Source organism: Cibotium barometz, chromosome 65 (genome assembly GCF_041138505.1).
Source record: "Cibotium barometz isolate CiBa-2024 chromosome 65, ASM4113850v1, whole genome shotgun sequence".
NCBI classification, from domain to species: Eukaryota; Viridiplantae; Streptophyta; class Polypodiopsida; order Cyatheales; family Cibotiaceae; genus Cibotium; species Cibotium barometz.
This window is the reverse complement of record NC_141110.1, coordinates 22,472,121-22,495,835: the sequence shown is the minus strand read 5'-3', so window position 1 is coordinate 22,495,835 and position 23,715 is coordinate 22,472,121. Positions and strand designations below refer to the sequence as shown.

Below are 23,715 nucleotides of genomic sequence, written 5' to 3'. Positions count from 1 at the left end.
ATGGCTTGCTTGTGATGATATGTTTATGAGAAAGTTGCCTTGCTCGAATTTCTATAGATTGACAGTGCAATTGAAGGGTGGGTTCAAATGAAGCCACTTGCATGCAAGTTGTTTCACAAATGTTCAGGTAGAGGGTCGATGCATGATCTCCTTGTTGAGGTTCACATGTGTAAGGAGAACATAGGGAATCCAAATGTTCCATGAACTCATTGGTCCCATGTGTGTACATTTCAATTGGTCCGCTATTTGCACATCATCCTTTGTTGGGGCATGGTAGAGGGCGGAGTGCGCTTGGAAGATGGTAGAGGGCGGAGTGCGCTTGGAAGAAATGTTGTTGAACTCCTTCGTTTGCAAGCCCTTCCGGCATCAGCAGCCTTTGATAATTTCGTCGTCCCATTCACTGCCGGTAGACTGCCGGATTTTCCCGTCAAAGAAGCAAACCAACGGCAGCAATGATACATGCCGTCTGACAGTGAGAGCAACATCACAGAGAGATGCTTTACAATCGCGCTCTACCGTCGTCTCCGACGAAAATGTGCCGGAAGGTCACAAGGGCCTGCACGGCTTTCTCTACGGCGACAACGGAGCCGACGTGCACGGTGCAGAATCCGGTCATCTTTCCGTCAGCGACGACGGCAGCTCCGTGGAAGCCCTGGAAGACTACATCAAAGCAAGAGAAGGCTCCAAGTTTGCTGGTATCTACTCTGTTTACGATTCACAGAACGCTTTGCAGTACGTAGGGTACTCTAGAAACGTTAATCTTTCTCTGAGATCTCATCTGCACAGGCTGGGAAAGGAGAAATGCTCTCTTGTTAGGGTTAAGGTGTACACAGATCCTGCCATGATCACCAGAATCAGGTTGGAAGAAGAAAGGAAGACATGGCTTTTGATGTGCGAAAACCCCCCTCCTGGCAACTCTGTCGAGAAGGATCTATGGGAGACGAGCCATGGTGGTGGAGTCATGTCTGAGAGTGAGAAGATGGACTACGAAGAGAAAAAGCTGAAAATGAGAAAAGCTATGGGAGAGAATCTGTATGATGAGGTTGAAGGTGAAGAAGATGATGCCAGGACCAGGCGGCTGAAGCTCCTGCAGGCAACAGAAGGGGACGACTGGAGCAATGTCATTGATGGCCAGACTAAAGATGCTGTGAAGAACATCGAAGAGAAAGCCACAAAAGCTGCCCCTCCTCTTGTCAGCCCCTTCGAGAACAGAGAAAACACAGGGTCTTCTGTAAGCAAGGGGCTGTATTCTGCTGATACCTTTGAACTTACAGTGGAGAACGTGGACATGGTACTGAATGATGTGCGGCCCTACCTTATTGCTGATGGAGGAAACGTGGAGGTGGTCTCCGTGGACAATGGAGTTGTGTCTCTTCGGCTTCAAGGTCCTTACTTTCTTCTCTTTTGTAAGAGTGTGTCCAATGCATTACTGGTTGGAGCTATTGTTTCTGATTGTGTTTAAACCTCATGCCAACTTGTCACACCACACCTTATGCAACATGTCATAACCCTTGCCACTTGGCAATGGTCTTGGACTTTTGGCTCTCCGCTTGTAACAGTGCCAAATTTGTATTTATTTTTGCAAATTGTGATGGTTAACAAGAATTTGCTGGACTTATGGCTCATTCGTTCTATTGTACAGGTGCTTGCGGTACATGCCCAAGCTCTACTGTAACAATGAAGATGGGCATCGAAAGGGTTTTGAAAGAGAAGTTTGCGGAGGCACTGAAAGAAATCGTACAGGTTGATCAACAGCAATTGGGAGCAAGTATACCGGTATGCTCTAGAGATCTCTCAATAGTTGAGAGAATATAGAGAATCTTTGTATTCCAAAGGTTGTTTAATTGTGTATGCCTGGAGTACATGTGCTGGCTTTACCAGCAATTGCAGCATTTGGTTACACACACGTGGGAGCAGGTTTCCCAATCTTGTTTCTGATTTTAGGAGGAATTGTTAGATGTCCCATGTTTTCAAGGACAAATATGCGAGATGGGAGAAAAGAGTGTACAAGAGAGGTGATGGTTGTGTTTGTGGGTCTAGATCGAGGTTGAAGGGGTAGCGATAAGAGGTGTGGATTGGGATGGGAATGGCGGTGTATGGTGAGGACAGCAATAATGTGATAGATATGGTCTGTTCCCAGCAAGGAGCACCTCTTTGCTGTAGGCAGTGATGGAAATAGTCTTCTTTTAGCTGCTTTCTTTAGGCAGCCTAGGGCTGGCCAACTTGGGCTGCTGTGCCACTTTTGGCTCCATTTTTTTTTTTGGGGAACAAGTTCCTTCTATTAGTTAACAAAAAACAGCCTCAAAAGGCTAGATACAAACTTGCCTCCATGTATGGAGCGATGATCAAAGAACAAAAGGGGCGAAAGCATGCACTTCTCCGCCGGCTGGCCGCTCTATGAGGAGAAGGCTATCTCATAGAGGGGGTGGGGGAGGGAATAACCACACGGGTGGTCTATAGTACCAAGTGGGCTCACCACCTCAATCTGTGAGAAAAGGACCACGTCGCCAAAGCCTCAGGAAGGCCTCCTGACGCTTTCGCATATTGTTAGAACCACCGTGAAGCTTCTGGAGGGTATGGATGATGTCGAGCCAGATGCTGCTAATGGACTCTGCAGGCGGAGTGTGGGTGCCTTCGATGACTTCGCTGCATCGAGCTCTCCACATGCGCGATGCGGCAATGCTCCTGCAAATCTCCTATCTCTGGCACGAACCAGGAGTCTAGTGACCAATAGATGGGGTTGGGATTGGCACTGTCGAAATGTGAAGGTGAGAGACCTGAAGGGCTAGCCCCCCACCTTCCTCCTCATAAACCATGACAACCTCGGCCTCAGTGACCCTTGCCCCATGTAATAGTATGGGAAGAGGCCGTGTACATAGTGAAGATGTGGAGAATCTGTTGCCAAACTTGCCGAGCCTTTGGGCAATCCCAAAGACGTCGCTGCTGAGACCTGGGGATGGCCACATCTCGGACATGCTGCTAGTCTACCGCCAATGGCCGACTACATGCCAACTGCCAAACTCCTATGTGCCAACCACAAAAAGAGGGTGATCTTTCGAGGTCGAAAACCGTCCTAGAGCATCTTCCAAAAATTTGTGAGAAAACGTAGTGAGAGGCCTTGAGACTGCCATTGTCTTGTTGCTGTCGGAGTGCCCTCGACTTGGGGCATCTGGATCTACGGCCAAGCCGTGTGGTGTATGCAAAAAATGGGGTATCCGGAGTCTCCTCCCTGTTTGCAAGATCTCACCAAGTCCACTCCTTCGGGTCCCATTGGAGGCGCGTGATGGGTTGGCTCTCCTAGATCCATAAACGCTAGAGTCTCTCCTTGGCCACCTTGGCCGGATGTGGGTCAATGTGCCACTCATGTGCATGGAATCCGATCACCCTCATCCTATGTAAGGTGCATCCACTGAAGTCATCCAAGGGGGGCTTCGATCTCTCTTATTTGCCATGAGGTCCTATCGAAAAAGTGAGCAAGGCGGGGCTCGCATTTGCGCCATGAACTACCACAAGAATATCATGCTTGGTAAACACTCCTAGCCACTGCGGGGGAATAGGGTCGGGGATAGGGGTCAGCCACTCCGGAGGAATAGGAGAGTTGATGTTGAGGCTGAGTCTGTCTTTACCCCGGTTCCAGTCAAGCCTCTCTCCTGAGCCACTGGGGGAAGTTGTCTGAATGCAAGCCAATCTCCAAGGGACCTAGCAGGTCCCATGCTCAATGCTCCCCTGGATACATGAGGCCACTAGGTAAATGGATCAGGGGGTTCCAAATCAAGTTGGATGGCCGGCTTGAGGTGATTCCAAGCTCGTAATAGGCTGGCTGCAAATTTGTCCTCAAAAGTTGGCTAAAGCTACTGGCCTTCATCTCTGTGAAGATCCATCTAGTGCTCTCCGGCCAAGGGCTAGGCTCTGTGTATGGGCTGAAATCTTGGCCAAGAGGGAATCCTTCCACGGCTTGCCACCTAGAAGAAGTTCTCTAACAATCAACTTGCACAACAGGGCACGACTTTGAATGGTGGGGTCGATGATGCCTAGGCCCCCTCCGTGGCGCAGTTGTATGATCACTCTAGGCCACCTTGGCCCGGGCAGGCCTCCCATAGTTGCTTGTCCATAGAAAATTGTGGATCAACTACTGAACCTGACCAATGCAGGCTTGGGAGATATCGATGCTCACCTAGCATCCAGGATAACGGATTGGAGTACCCCGCGGGATCCACTGGAAAGCCTCAATTGGACGCCATGTAAGAGTGGGTGGATAGCCAATCCAAAAACCACACGACTTGTGCCAATTGATTTGTGCTTCTGATGCGCAGCAGAAGATCTCAATCACCTCTGTAAATCTCTGAAGATTCCCCACATCTCCGGATAAGTATGCTACTGTGTCATCTACGAACTCTGAGTCTAGCAGCTTCTCTTGAGTACGGATGGGGAGATGCAATCCCTGGAGCCCAATCTCCTGAGCTGAGAGAAAATTGCTCATGGCCTTGGTGACAAACAGAAAGAGGTAGGGTGCTAAAGGGCATCCCTACCGGACTGAGCGAGAAAGGCAAAATCTGTCACCTCTGGCTCCGTGAATGAGAACCTAGCCGTGAGAGGCCGAATAAAGTCTAGAAACACCACGGATCCACTTCTCCGGAAAACCCATCCGGTACGTCGTGCCCTCCAGAAGCCTCAGTCAACTCTATCATAGGCTTTCTCGAAATCGAGAAGGAGCACAATGAGATCGCTTCCAATGCTTAAGAGCAGTCATCACCCCCAAGAGCTCTTTGTCATACACCGAATAATTCTTTTCGGCGTTATTCAATTTGCGGGTATAATAAGACATTGGCATTCCATCTTGTTGTAAAACAGCGCCAATGGCAACGTAATGACCTCGAAAGGATCTTCCCAGGATGCCAACTTCAAAACCGGTGACTTAGAGGCAACTTTCTTCATCGCTTGGAACTCCTCTAGAGCCTTATCCGTGACGGACACTTTTTGACGATGAGTCTTTACACCCTTGAGCAAGTCAGTGAGAGGTGCTGCAAGGTCAGAAAACTTGTCCATGTGTGTGCTGTAGACCCACAAATGAGCGGATTTCTTGGGCTATAGTGGGAATATCCAAACTGAGAATGGCCTATACCTTTTCAAGGTCGAGGCTAATACCTGATGAAGTGATGATATATCCCAGGTAATGGATTTCGTGTACTCCAAACTCACTCTTCTTGGCATTAATAAACAACTCATTGTCTTGCAACAGTTGCAAAACCTATGCTACATCACGTTCATGTTGCTCTGCAGTCCCTAAGAAGATAAGAATGTCATCTAAGAAGATGAAGACGCATTTGCCAATTAGATCTCGAAAAACCCGAGACATCATTTTGTTGAACGTCACTGGTGCATTGGTGAGGTCAAAGGGCATCACCACAAATTTGTAATGGCTGCGCTCGGTCCCGAAGGCGGTTTTGAATGTTGGCCTCGAAGATCCGAACCTGATGGTAACCACTCTTAAGATTTATCTTGGAGAAAATTTTTGCACCATTGAGTCGTTCTAGGATGCACTCTATTTTGGGCATGGGGAATCTATTCTTAACTGTTCACTTATTGAGCGCCATGTAATTCACACGTGCAAACTTATCCTTCTTTTGGACAAACAAAATGGGAGTGGCAAAAGGTGAGGAAGACGGTCGGATAAATCGGACCGGAGTAGTTGGGCTAATTGCTGCTCCAGCTCGCTCTCCAATGCCTTAGAAAGGTGGTAGGGGAACTTGCTTGTAGGTTCTGAACCAGGAACCAACTCTATGCGATGGTTCTCATGTCTACTAGGTGGGAGGTTTTCTTGTGCGTGATGTTGCTGTATTGAGACAAAAGACCAGCCATCCGCTGCACCCTCGTGGGCGCTATTTGAACAGCATTAGACTAAGAGCGGACATATAGTAACGCACACTCTACTCCTTTTCGGATGGCTCGTTGGGCTTGAATGTGGGAAATGAGTGGAATTCCAGGAATGCTCCGATCCCCGCGAATCATGAGAGGCTTAGGAAAACCTTCAACGATAGTGGAAGTGTCCTGCCTCCAATCGAGAATGGGTGCATACTGGATCCCAAGGATCATGTCGCACCCTAAATACTAGGCTAGGCGTGTGTCACGACCTTGTGTTTTTCTCTAGATAGTATGCAGGTGTGCATGGGGACATGGTGGACAGTGTGAATGGCATCGGTTTGGAAGTCAAAAAGGACTCGAGGTTTTTTTTTAAAAAGGTCTCTTTTTCACAACCCCATGTGGGGGGAGGGGACAAAAGATTTTAAAAACCTCTAAAAACTTGATAATACCCTTTATGAAAGTAAACGTGGCCCATATGCTATTATTGGGGCCACGTGTGTGCTTTTTCTAAGAAGGGATTGACGGGCTGCTTTAGGCGTCTCTCTTTTGGTGGAAAAACAGGGGGATTGCACAGGCGTTTGGGCTTTTTCTCGCTCTCTCACTTGGAGAAGGACGAGCAGATGGCATGGCAGCTAGGCGCCTCTTGATTGGTGAAAAAGCAGAGGTGCAGGACTGCAGAAAACAGAGCGCCTCTTGATGGCTGGACTGCAGAAAGCAGAGGGCTGGATGCGCTTCTCTATTGGCTGAACAGCAGGAGTCGGGCTGCAGCAGAGAAGTGTGTGTGCGTTCTTCCTGGTCGGGCTGAGGTAGCCAGGAGGATGTACTTTCTCTTTCCCTCTCTTGCTTGCTATGAAACGCCCAGCAGCACTGATGCTTTTTGGAGGGGGCATGTTTATGCAGAAGACGGGACTGGTTTCTCTGGACATAAAGGCGGACAGGGGCTGGTTTTTCATGAACATAGACATCATGTCGATGGCGTTCAACTGATGGAACTTTCAGCTTCTCTTTGCTTTGGTTTGGGACTGTTTTGGAATGGGTTTATGGACTGTTTTGTGTGCAAGTTTGTTTTGGCACGGCCGTTTGGTTTTGTCTGAAGACCGAGGCCGGTTTACAGCGTGTGAGTGAGAGCATTTAATGCTGAATTTATCAAGTCGTGGACAGATGAACAGGCTGACAGCCCTTTCTCTTGGCTGACCAGCTCTACCAAGACCTATATAAGCATTAGCCATCATTTGCATAAATCATAACCTTTTGAAGAAGCTTAGAAGTCAGTAGAAGCATGTAGAGGGCGAGAGGTCACCCTATTGGGTAGACCAAGGGCCAAGAAGTTGTACATACATTCATGTCACCTTTTTGTACCATAATACAAAGAAAACCCTAACACCAACACTCTCTTCTGTCCTTTGTCTTAATCATTTTCAGTAATCAGCATCTTGTTCCTAATTAGGCTTAGATCTTGCTTAGCTTTTTCCTGAAGGCTGGGGCCCTGTTAGGTCTTAATCAGGGTGATTTTGTTCTTTCACACATCACTGGTACAAAAACTGTGGGAGGGTTATCATAAGTTTTTGGGCATCTTACACATAGTGAGAGTCGTGAGAACGATAGATATTATCAGGAAAATTTCTGCTGGTGCAGAGAGAGAGAGAGAGAGAGGTGCACAGAGAGAGAGAGAGAGAGAGAGAGAGAGAGAGAGAGAGATTAACGTCTACGAAAGACCCAAAGGGTCTAGGAGGTCAAAGGGTGACATATTACTGCCTTGGAAATACTAAGTCAAGGAAAGAAGAGAACCAATGGATAAACAACTGCTGCCGATGCCCTGGTATAAGTGCATGGCATTGTGTGAGAGGGAACCTCACAACAACGATCAGCTGATGGTAATACCCATCCTCGGTTAGTACCGATCTGATGGCTTAAAGGATGTCTGACCTCTGTAATGGGCGTCTGCCAAGGTGTCAGAGAGCATCCTGGAACTGCATCTAGCAGGTGGAGGATCATGATGCTCGGGGCCGGGACGTCTCACCTGCAGTATATAGATCGAGCTCTCTCTCTAGTAACCCCCTGTGAGAGAGAGCACAGTAGCACCCAGTCATCCTCGTGGGAGTTTTGGGGAATGTTACTCTCCTTATTCTCGTTTTTACTATTACTGTGTGGGAATTCCAAGTGCTTTGGCCTGTGTGTGGGCTTATTGCATGTTTTTAATGCTAATTTGGAATTTACTTTTATATGGATGCAGGCTGTCGATGGGCATCTTGAGATCTTGAGGCCAGCTATTCATAATTATGGTGGCTTTGTAGAGGTGATCGCTGTAGAGAATGGGGAGTGCAAAGTAAAATTTAAAGGTCCTCCTCCAATTGGCATGGGTATCCAAGCTGCTATTAAAGACAAGTTTCCCGACATAACCTCTGTTTTGCTAGTCAATGTCTAAGGTCTGTTGCTCTTGTTTCCTAGATACAACCCTGCTTTGCTGTATCAAAGTAGTCACATGAATTGTATTGAATTTAAGGTGTTTTGTAACACGATTTTGACATAAACTGTGCTGAGAAAGTGTTTTCTTTCAATGATAAACTTGTGTTTTCTCTTTTCATAACATTTCCATTTGCTAATTGAAGGGCTTTGCTTTCATGATGAAATTCTCCTTACCTTGGCTCGATCATATCTTGAAAATTTATAATGACTCTTGTACATTCCCCTTTGGATAGATTCTCCTATAATTTTGTTTTCGGTGTAGTCTCCCATAAGGCATGGATAACTGCTAATAATTCCTTGTCGTATGTACTATATGAAAGTTCAGAAGGTGTCAATTTCCTACTCTCATAAGCCAAAGGATGTCCATTCTTCATGAGGACTACACCGATTCTTGAGCCACTAGTATCAGTGACTACTAGGAAGAACGGTCGAGTAAAGTCTGGAAGTTGGAGGATAGGGGCATGAGTCAACAAATATTTTAGCTTATCAAATGATTTTTGTTGGCTTTCACCCGATCGAAAAACTAGACCTTTCTTAAGAAACATTGTCAAAAGAAGTGCTATCAATGAGAAATTACGAACAAACTTCCTATAAAAATCAACCAAACCAAGAAAAGATCTAACTTCTTTAACACATGTTGGAGTAGGCCAAGTCTCAATGACTTTTATCTCTTTTGGATCAACTTTGATACCTTCGCCTGAAATAATGTGGCCTAAGTATTCAATTTCATCTTGAAAAAAGAGACTTTTATTTGGATTAGCAGAAAGTTGATTTTCTTTAAAAAGATTAAACACTAATGCAAGATGCTCTTCATGTTTGGCATGATTCTTACTAAAGACAATCAAATCATCAAAGAAAATAATGATGTAATTCTGATGGTCAAGAAATATACGATTCATCATGCTTGTAAAAGTAGTAGATGCATTGATTAGATCGAAAGGCATAACCAAAAATTTATAATGACCAGTTTGAGTATGAAAAGCAGTTTTATAAATGTCAACACTAGTCATTCAAACTTGATGATATCCAGATTTCAAATCAATTTTACTAAAGACAGATGCACCTTTAAGCTTGTCTAGCAAATCATCAACACAAGGGATGGGATATCTATTCTTAACTTTGACCTTATTGAGAGCTCTATAATCAATACACATGCGGTAAGTCTTATTTTTCTTTTCAACAAGAAGAACATGTGTACCAAAAGGAGAACTACTCGGTCGAATATTCTTGTCTAATAATTCTTTAATTTGGTGTTCTATTTCTTTTTGTTGAAGAGGATTTGTACGATAAGGAGCTCTATGAGGTGGTTGCTACCTGTAATAATCGCTATAGTATGGTCTTCAGGACGTGAAAGAGGTAAGGTAGGAGGTAAATTATCTACAAAACAATCCTGAAACTTAGCCATGAATGCTTGCTGAGAGGGAGTGAGATTATTTTCGTATGCTTGCACTTCATTAACTAAAATCATGTATGCACGTGATTGTTTTCGAAGTGCATGTTTAGCTTGGGTATGGGATAATAGTGGATACATCTCAAGAGAATGATCACCAACTAATTGCATGAGAGTACCATTATGTGTGAAATCCATAGTATGCATGTAATAATCAATATGTGGATTGAATTCATGTCTAAATGGCATACCAAGTATGATGTCACTATAATGCAAAGTGTAATGAGAAAGTTTCATTTTTGTTTATAAGATCTAATTCAAATGTATCTTAAGGTCACGTACTTCACAAGTGTCCATGTAGCGTGTGCCCATGTAGCGTGTGCCTTGAAATGCAGATTTAACCTTATAACACAAAGGATGAGTCTCCAAATGCAACCTACAAACTGCCTAAGTTTCAAAAATAAAATCATGTGTACTACCATCATGATGAAAAATAGTGATATCATTGCCATTAACAGACCCTTTCATACGAAGCAAAGAGTGAGGAGTGATTGAAGTATCTGTCGATTCGCTTTGCGTACCCACTTCTTCATTGTTGAGTTGTTCTTCTATCCAATCCGGAGCCGTATCACCATCACCATCATAGTATGTGTCGTCTTCGATATTGTGACGTTGTGCCACTTGAGTAAGATGAAAGGTACACTTGTTGGCTCTATGTCCCACTCGATGACACTTGAAGCATGTAGGCACATTATTGCCCTAACAAGATTGGGTAGGGCGAGTGCATTACTATTGTGACTAGAATTGGGTTTAGGGTGTACATTGCTTGGGTTGGTAGTATTAAGATTGTTCTTTACATTTGAATTGGAAAAAGTACGTGCATTATTACTACCATTACTAAAATTACCATTATTACCATTCCATGGACGTCGTTGTTGTGATGAAGGAGATTGATAAAATTGAGGGCATCGAAAAGAAGATCTAAAACTTTGATTCCCCGTGAAAGAAGATTGTCAATTGGGTGGAGAAGTATACTGGCCACTACGAGGTAATTGACGAGGCAAACCTTTCTTACACTCGGAATCATAAGCAAGAGTGATTGGTCATCAAGAGAAGTTGGCTTGAACATTTTCACATCCGCTTGAATAGTTGTCTCAAGACCATCTTCATACTTTTGTTGGAGTGACTCTTTAGGAACATCCTCGAGCATACGAAGCATAAGAAGTGATTGCCAAAATTCCTTCGTGTATTGAGAAACTGTATCACGATCTGTCATGCGGAGAAGATTCCATGCTCGACGAGTGTTAAGGTGGAATTGTGGAGGAAGAAAAGTAGACTTGAATTTGTCTTGGAATTGATCCCAAGTGAGAGGCTTGGTAGGACCCATGCAAAGTGCAATTCCACCACAAAGAAGCTCAATCACTCAAATGATTTCAATCACTCAAATGATTTCTAGCACACTTTATTTTATCTTCTTTGGAAAAACGTTTACTAGCAAAATAATCATCAAATTGAGTCAAGCAAGAACGAACTAGACGACCATCCTTTTTACCATCAAATTTGGAGAACGTGAATGTGCTTGGAGTCCTTGTGATTCCGTTGCAAGTCAAAAACGGATTTGAGAATCTTGCTCAAGCGATCATCTTCGGGAGGCATGACATCAGGAGATTCCTTATGACCGCACTGGCGTTTGTGTTGTTCTTTAAGTTGAATCTCGAGTAGATGAATGCGTTCCTCCAAAGTAGAAGCGCGAAGAGGTGACACATTCGAAATGGTTGGTGGTTGAGTGCCATCATTAGAATCCATGGTTGTAGATGCTTGGTAGAAATCTAGAATGGAGTGGAAATAAAGATTGGAAAAATATACCCCCTTTCAAAAGATACATATATATATATATATGTTTTTTTTTGTGACTTCTTCTTTCTTCTTTCTTCTTCTTCTTCTTCTTTTTTTCTACTTCTTCTCTCTCCTTCTTCTTATTCCCTCTTATCTTCTCTCTCTACTTCTTCTCTATTCTTTTCTTCGTTCTTTTTTTTAAAAATAATTCTCTTATTTTTTTTAATTCTTCTCATTGGCTCACCACAGAGCGCCATGCAACCTTTGATTTATCCCATATAGTGTACATAGGAGAGAAGGACTCGAGTATAAAGGGTAGAAGAGCTACCTCTTTGCATTTGTCTCTTAGGAGGCACCCACGTTAGTGTGTGGGGAGGTGTGAGTCGCCGATGACAGTGCGTGCTGCTTGTCCGTCCGCCGGAGCTTGATTCTCGCTGCTGCCCATCGTGTTGCCGGCGCTTGTTGTTGGTATTCTGGCCAGTAGTTGGGTTTGCCGCCGGCGCTTCTTGTCGGTGTTGTTGCCGGTGGTTGGGCTTGCTGTCGGCGCTGCCTCTTATGCTTGCTTGTATTTGGTGTGGTTGGTAGCCGGTGTGTTTGCCGGTGACCGGTGCTCTGTTCACACTGTGGGTGTTCTGTACGTTGTGGCAGTGCACACTGTAGACAAAGAGTTAGGTAATGCTTTGACAACTGGTGTCATTCTCAGGTTCCATGCCGATGGCTCTCACCCTCACGCAAAGGACAATAGTCTTGGGGCCGTCTAAGTGCCCAATACACAACCTAAAAAAATAAATCTAACAAGAAAAGTACGCGGCACAATTCTTTGTGTATCCTAGCTCTCTGGCTCTGATGCCAATATTGGAAGCTCATGGTTGGCCCTCTATTAAAAATCAATTTGAAAGAAATACTCAAGCTCAAAATAGAAGAAAGCTATGCACGCGACACAAGCATGGGTTAAATCTCCCCCACCATGAGAGTGGCTCACTGTTATGGCTCACCCTAACCCTCCTTGAAACACATCCAAAAAGAGATTACCTGTTTTGGTGATTTTTGATCGTGGTGAGAGGAGTATTGTGCATGCCCCCGAAGACTAGAGCTTCTAGAGGTGATTCACCCCTTCATTCTCCTCTTCGAACTAGTCGAACTAGTCGTAGGGTTCTTCCTCATTCCCTTACTCTTCCCTCAGCATCTTCCTCTTCTAACCCCATGGCAGCTCCAGGGCCATAGCCACCTCTTGGCCCCCAATTATCCCCAGCATGTCTTCTGCTCCTCCAATCATTCCTCTATTCCTCTAGCCCTGATGGTAGCTTCTACATCTGCTTCCATGGACAAGCTAGCCAAGCTCAAGAAGGAGCTTGAAGATTTCAAAAGGTCACAACAAGAGGACGCGACCGTGGCAGCGCTCCGGAAGGAGATTGAGCAGCTCAAGGTCAAAGATCCCAAGACGAGTCCATGGTGCCGGTATGTAGCTCGCAAGGCCATCTTCCAAATGATTGTCCCTCCAAGAAATATTGCTCATTTTTCTCAAAGGCGGGCCATGAGGACAAGGAGTGTTACTACTTCAAGGGACTTCGCCTTATGCAACAACAACTTAAGCAAGGTGCCTCTCCACTTAATCCTTTTTCCGAAGACTACATGGTGACCCCCACCAGTAGTGCTTCAACTTCTTCCCAGGCTCCTAACCACCAACCAAACCCAACACCCTTCTTGAACCCTCAACAATCAGCCCCCCAATCCCAAGCTTATATTAACCCTGCCCCCGATGGTCCCTCCTACTTAGCTACACCACTTACCCTTTCCCCCATGGCTACTTTTGTACAAACCCCTCATCGCCCCATACCACTTCATCTCAACAGGGAGATCAAGTAGCCACGGTACACCACTTACCCTTTCCCCCCCATGGCTACTTTTGTACAAACCCCTCCATCGCCCCAGACCACTTCATCTCAACAGGGAGCTCAAGTAGCCACGGTAGCATACACCAATACCCCTCATCCCGGAGCTCAAGTAGCCACGGTAGCATACACCAATACCCCTCATCCCGGAGCAACCCTAACGTACAACCCCCTGCCTATGAAAATTCCATATCAAGCAAGCACTCTCCCAACCTATCAGCAGTACCTCCCACCAGTGCTGCCTGTCCCACAAAAACACCTCAAGTCTATCAAAACCCACCTCCGGTGGTCTATGCAGTAGCCCCTCCAGTACCTCTGGCCGTTAACAACACGTATGGGGCTCGGCCAAAGGTACCCCAATCGCCATCCTTCCAACAACCCCACCCGACCGCTTAAATGCTACCGTTGTGGGGGGAGCAGCCACATGCAAGCTCAATGCACTGTACCAGAGGGCTCGCCCCATGCCTCCATTGCCCGGAGAGCCGAGACCACTACACCTGGGATTGTCCTAGAACCCCATTGGTTAACATGGTGGAAGCTGTGGTGCCATCTCCCAAGGTTGACACTCCAATAGTGGCAGCGGTGCCACCTCCCACTGCTGGCACTCCAATAGTGGCAGCCGTCACCTGGTCCCAAGGAGCCCCAAAGACACCAACTCCTCTCCCTGATGGTGCAATCTACCCATCCATTGTGTACCAAGCTTATAAGGAGGCCGTGGAGGAATTCATTCAAACACCACCCATGGAGAAGGAAGCGGCGCCTACCTTGGTCAGTCCCCCAACCACCACACCTTCAAAGGTGAATGAGGAGTCTACCCAACCCAAGGTTAGTAATTTAAGTTGGGAGGAAAAGTTGGCAGGAGTAAAGGTGGAAATTACCCTTGGTTATGTGGTTTGAGCCAGGAAATAGGAGAGCAACTGTTAGGCTTGGTCCAGCATTGGATGGATCCGAAGGCAACTAGGGGTGAGGCCACATCTAGTAGTAGTGGGCGACGGCCCACGAGGCAGCAAGCAAGGGTATGCCTCAGTGTCCCAGGAGTGGTCGATCATCGAAGCCCAAGGGTGACAGTCTCTGTGGGAGGAACTCAAATTACAAGAGCCATTATGGATGGTGGTTCTGGTGTGAACATCATGCCCGAAGTTACTAGGAAAGTCTTGGGTCTCCGAATTACTGAGCCAGCTCCCTTTGCCATCCGAGTGGCAGACCAGAGAGAAGTGATGCCTGTGGGACTAGTCAGGCAAGTTTCGATCAGTTTTGAAGGATTAGTATGTGATGACTTTTGTGGTGTTAGACCTCCCACCAGCTCGAGGGGCCTACAGCTTACTCATCATTGGAAGGCCTTGGTTGAGGGCAGCTCAAGTGATCCATGATTGGGGTTGGGACAACTTGCATATCCCTAACCCAGAGGGGGCAGTGACCTTGCCCTTGGAAAAAGGCTCCGATGAGAGTGCTCGGGGTACTGCCCTACATGACATGATTCCCATTCGGGAGGAAGGACCCAATGACAAGGAAGAACAGGAGGAATGGCAAGGCTTACCAGTGGATGAGGCCTGAGATCCATTCGGTTCAGAGGGAGAGGTGGTAGAACCTCTATGGAATTGGTTAAATTCCTATGAGGGGTTCTAGTGCAACATGGTGGACATAGTTGAGTTGGACCTCGACCCTATTCAAGAGCTGTCCCAAGAAGAAGAGTTCTCAAAAGAAGCAGGAGTACGGGATTGGATAGAATCTTTGCTCACTTTGGCCTCCTCCTTTGCAGCAACAATGTCTCAACAAGTGTCTCAAAAGGAAGAGATAGAGGTCATAGGTCCAGGGGAACCTGAGTTTTCTCGACAACCTCGCAAGAAGGTCTCTCAAGAGGAGTCATCAGAGGCACCTATAACCCCTCCTAGATGCACCTGCAAGGAGAGGCGGGCAGAGCACCTCAAGGCTCGGGAAGAAGCCTTGCCAGTAGAAGAGATACCTGGCTGGACGGAGGAACGCATTGGTGATTTTTCTCTAGACAACACCTTAGCCTATGACCCCATAGCTCTCCATCAAGCAGCACTCGGCACCGCTCCTCTTCCACCAACCACTTACCACGAGGAGGTGAGAGCTGAACCTGGGCACAACAGAGGAGCCACGCCCCATCTTGGTGGCAGCTTGGGTCTGGGAGGACCCACTCTACAGAGAATCACCAAATTTTTCAAAGAGCACCAAGATGTGTTTGCATGGACTTACAAGGATCTCCTAGGGATAGACCCAACCATTTGCACTCACAGAATTCCACTCAAAGAAGGCAGTCGGGCAGTCAGGAAGGGCATTTACTGCATGAACCCAAAATATTCTGAGGTAGTGAAGAAAGAGCTGGACGAGATGGAAGAGGTAGGTATCATCGTTCCCATTGAGCACTCTGATTGGTTGTCACCTATAGTGGTGATTCCAAAAAAGAAGACCAACAAGATCATAATATGTGTCGACTTCAGACCCCTCAATCAGTGCACAATCAAAGATGGGTTTCCTTTGCCTTTCATAGAGCGGGTTCTAGAAGATGTGGCAGGCCATGTGCTTTATTCTTTCATGGATGGGTTCAGTGGCTCTATAACCAGGTAGTAATTGACGAGAAAGATCAGCTCAAGACAGCATTTGTCACACGGTGGGGAACATATGCCTACAAGATGATGCCCTTTGGTTTTTGCAATGCCCCAGCCTCATTCCAGAGGACCGCCAGCAAGATTTTCTAGGATTATTTGAATGATTTTTTACGTATCTTTTTGGATGACTTCTCTAACTTCAGTGGGAAAAAAGGCATGCTTAGGGTGGTGGTTCTAGAGGAACATCCACCTCAACTCACTTTGTTCTTGAAGTGCAAGGTATCTGGTCTCCGCCTCGATCTCCGCCTTAACCCCTTCAAGTGCCACTTCCTTGTGGGTCATGGTGCCCTTCTGGGTCACATCATCTTGGCCGATGGTCTTTCCCCTGATCTAGACAAGATCATCGTTATTCTCAGGTTAGGCCCCCCGTCCAATCCTAAAGGTGTGCAGGAGTTGCTCGGGCATACAGGCTACCAGCGTCGGTTTGTCTGCATGTATGTAGATATTTGTTTTCCACTCAACCGTTTGCTCCACTTGGATGTTCCCTTCCATTGGGGCCTAGATCAAGAGAGAGCCTTCACTTTTCTCAAGTAGATGGTGGTGCATGCTCTCGTCCTCATCACTCCGAATTGGGAGTTGATCTTCCATGTGCACACGGATGCCAGTGCAATAGCAGTAGGAGCAGTACTAGCGCAGCCAGATGTGGATTTAAAGATGGATGGGCCTATTCACTATGCAAGCAGGCAGCTCAATCGGGCCGACAGAAACTACTCCACCACAGAGCGGGAGGGTTTGGCCATAGTCTACTCATTTAAAAAATTCAAGCATTACTTATTAGGGCATCACTTTGTGGTGATCACTGACCAAGCACTGAAGTATTTGTTGAATAAAGCCCAGGTCGTCGGGGCAGGATCTAGAGATGGCTCCTTCTCTTTCAAGAATATGACTTTGAGATTATGGTCCGGGAAGGACCATGTCATGGCTGATCATTTGTCCAGAATCTCGAGTGGGGAGCCAGCCTCGGATGAGGGGATTTGTGATGATCTCCCAAACAGCATGTTGTTGTTGCTGTGGATGCCACCCCTACTTGGTATGAGGACATAGTGATGCTACTGAAGCACAGCGAGGTTTCCCCAGAATGCTGATGCCAAGGCAAAAAGGAGGCTTTTACTTAAGAGTAGGCCTTATCTGCTCATTGCCGGACAGTTGTACAAGAGGGGCAAGGATGAAGTGTTGAGGAGATGTGTCAACCCTCATGAGGTTCCCCTCATCATGGATGAAGTGTTGAGGAGATGTGTCAACCCTCATGAGGTTCCCCTCATCATGGAAGATGCACATTCCGGACCAGTGGTGGTCACTCATCTGGCCTTGTCACACCGCCCGAAAGATCATGCAGTCTGGTTTATGGTGGCCCTCCCTGTTCTCTCTGACTACAGAAAGTGGGTGCAACAATGCGACATATGTCAAAGGTCTGGACCCAAACCAGATAGTAGGCACTACTTGCCTCTCCATGCTACACCACTGTGGGAGCCTTTCAAGAAGTGGGGCATTGATTTTGTGGGCCCCATCATCCCAAAGTCTCACCCCACTGGCTGTGAGTACATTTTGGTGTGGCCACTGACTATGTGACCAAATGGGCCGAGGCCAGAGCCATTCGAGACAATACCGCTCTTACAGTGGCCGAGTTCCTATATGAGAGCATCTTCACCAGGTTTGGGTGTCCCATAGAAATTATTAGTGATAGGGGGAAACATTTTGTGAATGAAGTCATAGATATCCTGCTGGCACGTTACCAAATCTTCCATCAGAGGTCTTGTGCATTACCCTAGAGCTAACGGGCAAGCAGAGAGCACCAACATCCTTGTTACGGGTAGCCAAGGAGCACTCTCACCAATGGGACCAAGCCCTTTTGGGGGTATTGTGGGCCTATCGCACATCCTACAAGGCAACCACCTTACACACTCCTTTCCAACTTACTTTGGACTTGAGGTAGTGTTACCCTTTGAATTTAATGCAGGCTCATCCAGAGTGGGGTAGCATAGGGTGGCCACCTATCACCCCGCATACTCCGCTCGGCAGGAGAACCTCGAAATCTTGGAAGAGACCCGTCAACTTGCTCGGATGGCCATAGAGGTGGAGCAACTTCGACGTAAAGGGTGGCATGATCGACACTTGAGACTTCCTCAATTACTTGGCTTTGGTTTACAACTCTAAATATCTAAAAAAGGCTAGGAAGTTGGTGTATGCTTGGCAAGGTCCTTTTCGAGTGGTGGAGATCTTGCCCATGGTTATGGTATAGCTAGAAACTCTCCAGGGTGCCGCCCTTCCATTGGTGAACGGATCTAGGGTCAAGAAGTATTGGCTTCCTCGAGGGTGACAAGCGAGCTAGTGGGCATAAGAAGGCAAGGGATTGTACATATTTTTTATACATTTTTTGTATCATTTTTTTCTCCTCCTTTTTTAGAGGGTTAGAGGGTTGCTTCACCACCCCTTCCTCATCGATCCCCTCTCCTCTCACTTCTCCCCTTGGCCTTCTTCATTGTCCAAAAAAAAACCAAAAAACACCCACCCCACCACCCCCCTCTCCCTCGCTCACCCCCTATGCCACCCACACCCCCCATCTCTCTTTCTCTCTCCCTCACACCCACGCCACCCCCTCTCTCTTTCTCTCTAGCGTTCTCTCTCTCTTCTCCTTCGCCCCCTCTGCACCATCCAGAAAAAAAAACAATCTCCCCATCGCACCCACCGCGACCATCCCCCTCTCTCTTTCTCTCCCTCTTTCTCACCCCACCGACCATCCCCTCTCTTGGTCTCTTCCTCTCCCTCACCCACCGACCACCCTTTTCCTCTCTCTTCTCCCCTCAACTCTCATCACCGACCAACCCAACCTCCCCTTCTCCTCAATCAAGCAAAAATTAAAAGATAAAAAATCTCCCCTTTGTATTTTTTTATTTGTGTTTCTTTCCCAACAAAAAAAAACCTCCCTCAATATTTATTTTTTTAATTCCCAAAAAAACCCCTCATTATTTATTTTATTTTATTTTTCCAAACCAAAAAAAACCGACTCCCCCATCTTAGTTTTCTTTTTTCTATTAAATAACAAAATAAACCCCCCCAAAAAAAAAACACCAGCCACATCTCTCTTTCTTTCTTTTCCCCCTTACCTCACCCACCGACCACTCCCCTCTCACTCATCTCACCGACCCCCCTCTCGGGCATTGGTGAGACCGAAGGGCATGACTTTGTATGCAAATGTCCCCCACATTGTATTGAAAGTTGTCTTATGCTGGTCCTCTGGCGCTATCGACACTTGACAATCTGTCCAAGAAGCTGTAAGCTTCTTCACCAGCAGCCACTCTCTCCAAAACATGTTCCGTATAGGGCAATGGATAATGGTCTTTCCTAGTAGTTGCGTTGACCTTTTTAACATCAACTCATACCCTAAATTTCCCATTCTTTTTTGGAACTATTATGATTGGTGAGACAACCAATCCATATGTTCTATGTCATAGCAATAATTTTATCTATTTCCTCCTTTACAGTTGCCGCATACTTAGGATTCATCTGGTATGGTTTTTGCCTAGTTGGTCTTGATCCTTCCATGATTGGGTTCATATGCTACACCACCTCAAGTGGTACACCCTTCATCTCCTTCTTGTAATTCCAGGCGAAACAATCCTTAAATTTCTTAAGGAGGGTAACGAGTTCATCTTCTTCAGCTGAAGTCAAGTCCTTAGTAATATATATGAGTCTAGCTTCAACAGCAAAATTCTTATATGAGCAAATTATCTCGAGATTCGACTACCATTAGAATTAGTTAGTGATCGCGGCTCACATTTCATTAATGAGGTGATTGATCATTTACTTGATGGATTCTTAGTCTTCCATCGAAAATCATCACCTTATTATCCACAGGCTAATGGGAGTACAAACAAAATTTTGTGTAGTATCTTGATGAAAACCTTGGAAGCAAGTCGAACGAACTGAGAGCATAAGCTGATATAGCAACCCTATGGGCATATCGAATGTCATATAAGGTAGCGTCAGGATACACTCCCTTCCATCTAGCTTATGGTGTTGAGGCAGTAATGCCAATGGAATACCTAGTTCCGAGCTTAAGGATTGCAATGCAAGAATGTCTGATGGAGAATGCATTAGTTGAAAGGCTAATCGATTTAGAGAAGCTTGATGAGGGGACCTTGTCCTCATGTATGGTGTAGGAAGCACCAGGAAAAAGAAACTCAAGTAGAGAGGCCTAGGACCCTTCCGAGTGTTTGAGATCACACCTCAGGGGTGAGTTAGAATTGAGATAATTGATGGCGTACAGATGGAGGGTTATGTCAATGGGAGCAAACTAAAAAAATATTTTGGACCACTGACCCAAGAGATGCTCTTGCAAGAACATCTCTTAAAACAACAAAAACAGCTCGTAAAGAAAAAAATCCAGCAAGCTCAAGAAGAGGCTAAGGCAAGGGAGGCCAAAGCCAAACAATGACTCCAGAAGAGAATGTTGCATGTGAACATGGCTTCCTTAACTCTCCTGGACGAAGAGGGAATAAACATTGAGCTAGCACAACTCAAGGTGGAACTCTCTACGGTCAAATGCCATGTAACGAGCATTGCACTAATAGATACCAGATCAAGTCATAACCTGATCTCATATGAGACATGGGTAGCCTTAGATAGACCACACCTTGAACCCACTAATGCACAAGTACACAATGTACACTTGATAACTACGAAAGCTGAGGGATTTTTAAGTGTTAACATTTCCATCAGAAATAATTCCTTGGTGTTATGGTGGATCAAATACTAGAATCAACATCATTAACAAAGTGATTAGCAAATACTATGTGATTAGTGAGTAATTAACAAATAGCTTAATGTAGGCATGGATAGTAAAAAACCAGCAAATTCTCATTAGGCCAATGCCTCAATTTATAGAGTTTACATCCAAGCATCTAATCCCACTGATTTTTCCTTGATTCACTCCACCTCTTTTGCTTGATTCTCTCCACCTCTCCTAGAATATCTCCACACTTCCTAAATCTTCTCATGCTACCCTTTATTCTCTTCCAGTAGATTCTTCTCACCTTTTCACAGGTTCTCTCACATTTACAGATTCTCTTTTACAGCCTCTAACCAAGAGCTTGTTCCCGCCCACACCCTATTCACTTGTATATTTCAACACCTCCCCTCAAGTGAGTAATCCTAGCACACCTGGACCCTATACGTTTCCCTCTTACTTGATAGTCTTGACCAGTGTCTAGCACACCTCCCCTCAAGTTAACTTAGCACATCTAGACCCTATACCAAGTTTCTCTCTTACTTGATAGTCCGCGACTAGTGCCTCAAGTCCCTGAACTCATAGTCCTTGACACTCTCTCTCTCTATGTGTCCAAGGCTTACTAGAAGTACCCGCGACCTTGACTAAAGTGCTCACACATACATTTACCACGTGGCCTACATCATCGATGGCTCAGAGGTGGTTTTTCTTTGTTGGGGCAGGTTACATTGGGTTGTGGGGTCTCTCTCTCTCTCTCTCTCTCAGAGATTTTCACATGGCTCCTCACTCTTTGGAGCCTCACATCTTCTCTTGTCTTCAGTCTTCTTCTCATGTGGCAGCTTCTTGTCACGCGTCCATGTCTTTCTCTTCTTTCAGTCTTCTTGTGGCAGCTTCTCTTCTCGTGTCCATGTCTTCCTTCAATGCTTCCTTTAGATATTCTTCTCGGTGTGATTCACCTTGAGTGAGTGTAGATCTGAGATCTTCTGTAGAAAAACGGTGCTTCTTAATCAGCAAAAATCGGCAATTTCTGGCGGCGATTCCACGAGCTGAGTAGATGGGCTGGAGGATGGGTCTTGTAGCTAGATGAGGCTAGAAGCTTTTAGCCTATTGTTAAGGCTGGAGGGAGAGGGAGCTCCTCCACTAGCTGGGGGTGCAAAAAGGAAAAATTATTTTCTACTAATCCTAATTAGCAAAATGATTAGCAAGATAAGGAGCTCACAAATTCATGGATTCTAGGCTTGGCTCTGATACCATGTTAAAATTACAGCAATGTGATAAGGTGGATCAAATACTAGAATCAATATCATTAACAAAGTGATTAGCACAAATAATTAAGATGTGATTAGTGAGTAATTAACAAATAGCTTAATGTAGGCATGGATAATCAAAAACTAGCAAATTCTTATTAGGCCAATGCCTCAATTTATAAAGTTTACATCCAAGCATCTAATCCCACTGATTTCTCCTTGATTCACTCCACCTCTTTTGCTTGATTCTCTTCACCTCTACAAGAATATCTCCACACTTCCTAAATCTTCTCATGCTACCCTTTATTCTCTCCCAGTAGATTCTTCTCACCTTTTCACAGGTTCTCTCACATTTACAAATTCTCTTTTACAACCTCTAACCAAGAGCTTGTTCCCGCACACACCCTATTCACTTGTATATTTCAACACTTGGTTGGAAAGGTGTTTGTCATGCTTGCAGGTTCCATGGAAGAGGAAATGATCTTAGGACGATCCTCGATTTGCGCCAGCAAATGTAATATCCAATGGGAGAAGAGGACAACACTGCTGAACAAGGGCGACAATGTCATGTCCGTACCCTTATGGAGCCTAACAAACACAGGGAAGCAGGCCATGATTGAGGAGATAGCAACACCAAACACGGTGACATCAACTTATGAAGTAAAAAAAGCATCAATTCCGCAAACCCTACGCAAACAATATCCTAAGTCAGAGGGTACACACAGCAATGGGTGCCCAAGGTTCAACTCAGAGACCAGCCCCACAAGGAGGAGAAGGAGGTTAATACAGAAACAATAAGAAGGGTTCAAAAGGGAGCCAAAAATCAGAAATGGTCTTTACCAAGAAGGTTGGCAGTACTCTAGACAAATCAACACTTCACAAGGCATTTATAAGCAATGGTTCTGAAAGGATTTACTACTGGCAACAAGAATACTACCAAGGCATTCATAAGCAATGGTTCTGAAAGGATTTACTATTGGCAACAAGGATACCACCAAGGCAATACGACAGTGTGGGTGCCGAAACCCCACCTAGTGGCCACCGTTACAAACTGCTTTGAATACAAGAAAGGGTAGTAAAAGCATGCGGAACCAACTCCCAACTAAAACCAATGCTCAAAAAACTGCACAAACACTGGTATGGAGGAAGAAGATAACTCAACAAGATGGGTTGAGTATTGCCAAAGCAATACCAGTAACCACTTCGATCAAGGAGTTGGACAAGGACCCTAAAGGGAGAAAAAAAAAGTTCAGCAAAGGGACACGGATAAAAGCCCCAATCCACAGGACTCAATAGTAAAACTGTTTAGTGGGGTGGAAGGAAGAATCAAACACTCCCACACGAAGCTAAGATGCCTGCACACCTACCCAAAAGTGCCAAGGTGTCACCTTGGTTCCCATGGCAATAAAAGATGAAGGTATCCATTAGTCACAAAATGGATGTAAGGTAAAACTGGGTATCATTCACTCATTTAATGCATGTTTGAATGACTGAGCATGAAGAGAAATAGAAGGTATCAATCTTGCACACTCATGATCTGAAAAAGTTCACGTCGTGAACAGATACAAAAAGGTTCATGCCGTGAACTAATCCAAAATAGTTCACACCGTGAACTAGTGCAAAATAGTTCACATTGTAAACTGGTCCAAAATGCTTCACGTCA

The 23,715-nt window shown here is 45.6% G+C and overlaps 1 protein-coding gene across 2 annotated transcripts; it reads left to right on the top strand.

Moving 5' to 3' along the window:
- The first annotated feature begins 260 nt into the window (after window positions 1–260).
- On the top strand, window positions 261–8,444 carry LOC147603062 (uncharacterized). 2 transcript variants are annotated; one of them, XM_086797171.1, is made up of 4 exons: window positions 305–695; window positions 787–1,385; window positions 1,643–1,776; window positions 8,096–8,444. In XM_086797171.1, the coding sequence occupies exons 1-4, from the start codon at window positions 460–462 to the stop codon at window positions 8,285–8,287; spliced, it is 1,161 nt and encodes a 386-aa protein (XP_086653297.1). In that variant the 5' UTR covers window positions 305–459; the 3' UTR covers window positions 8,288–8,444. The 2 variants fall into 2 exon arrangements, with proteins under 2 accessions (XP_086653296.1, XP_086653297.1); XM_086797170.1 differs by having other exon boundaries at window positions 261–1,385.
- Window positions 8,445–23,715: the final 15,271 nt, after the last annotated feature.

Coding starts and splice junctions, on each gene's coding strand:
- LOC147603062 (XM_086797170.1), top strand. CDS start 299: ATGGTAGAGGGCGGAGTGCGCTTGGAAGAAATGTTGTTGAACTCCTTC. Junction 1,386..1,642: donor TGTGTCTCTTCGGCTTCAAG/GTCCTTACTTTC, acceptor TCTATTGTACAG/GTGCTTGCGGTACATGCCCA. Junction 1,777..8,095: donor AATTGGGAGCAAGTATACCG/GTATGCTCTAGA, acceptor ATATGGATGCAG/GCTGTCGATGGGCATCTTGA.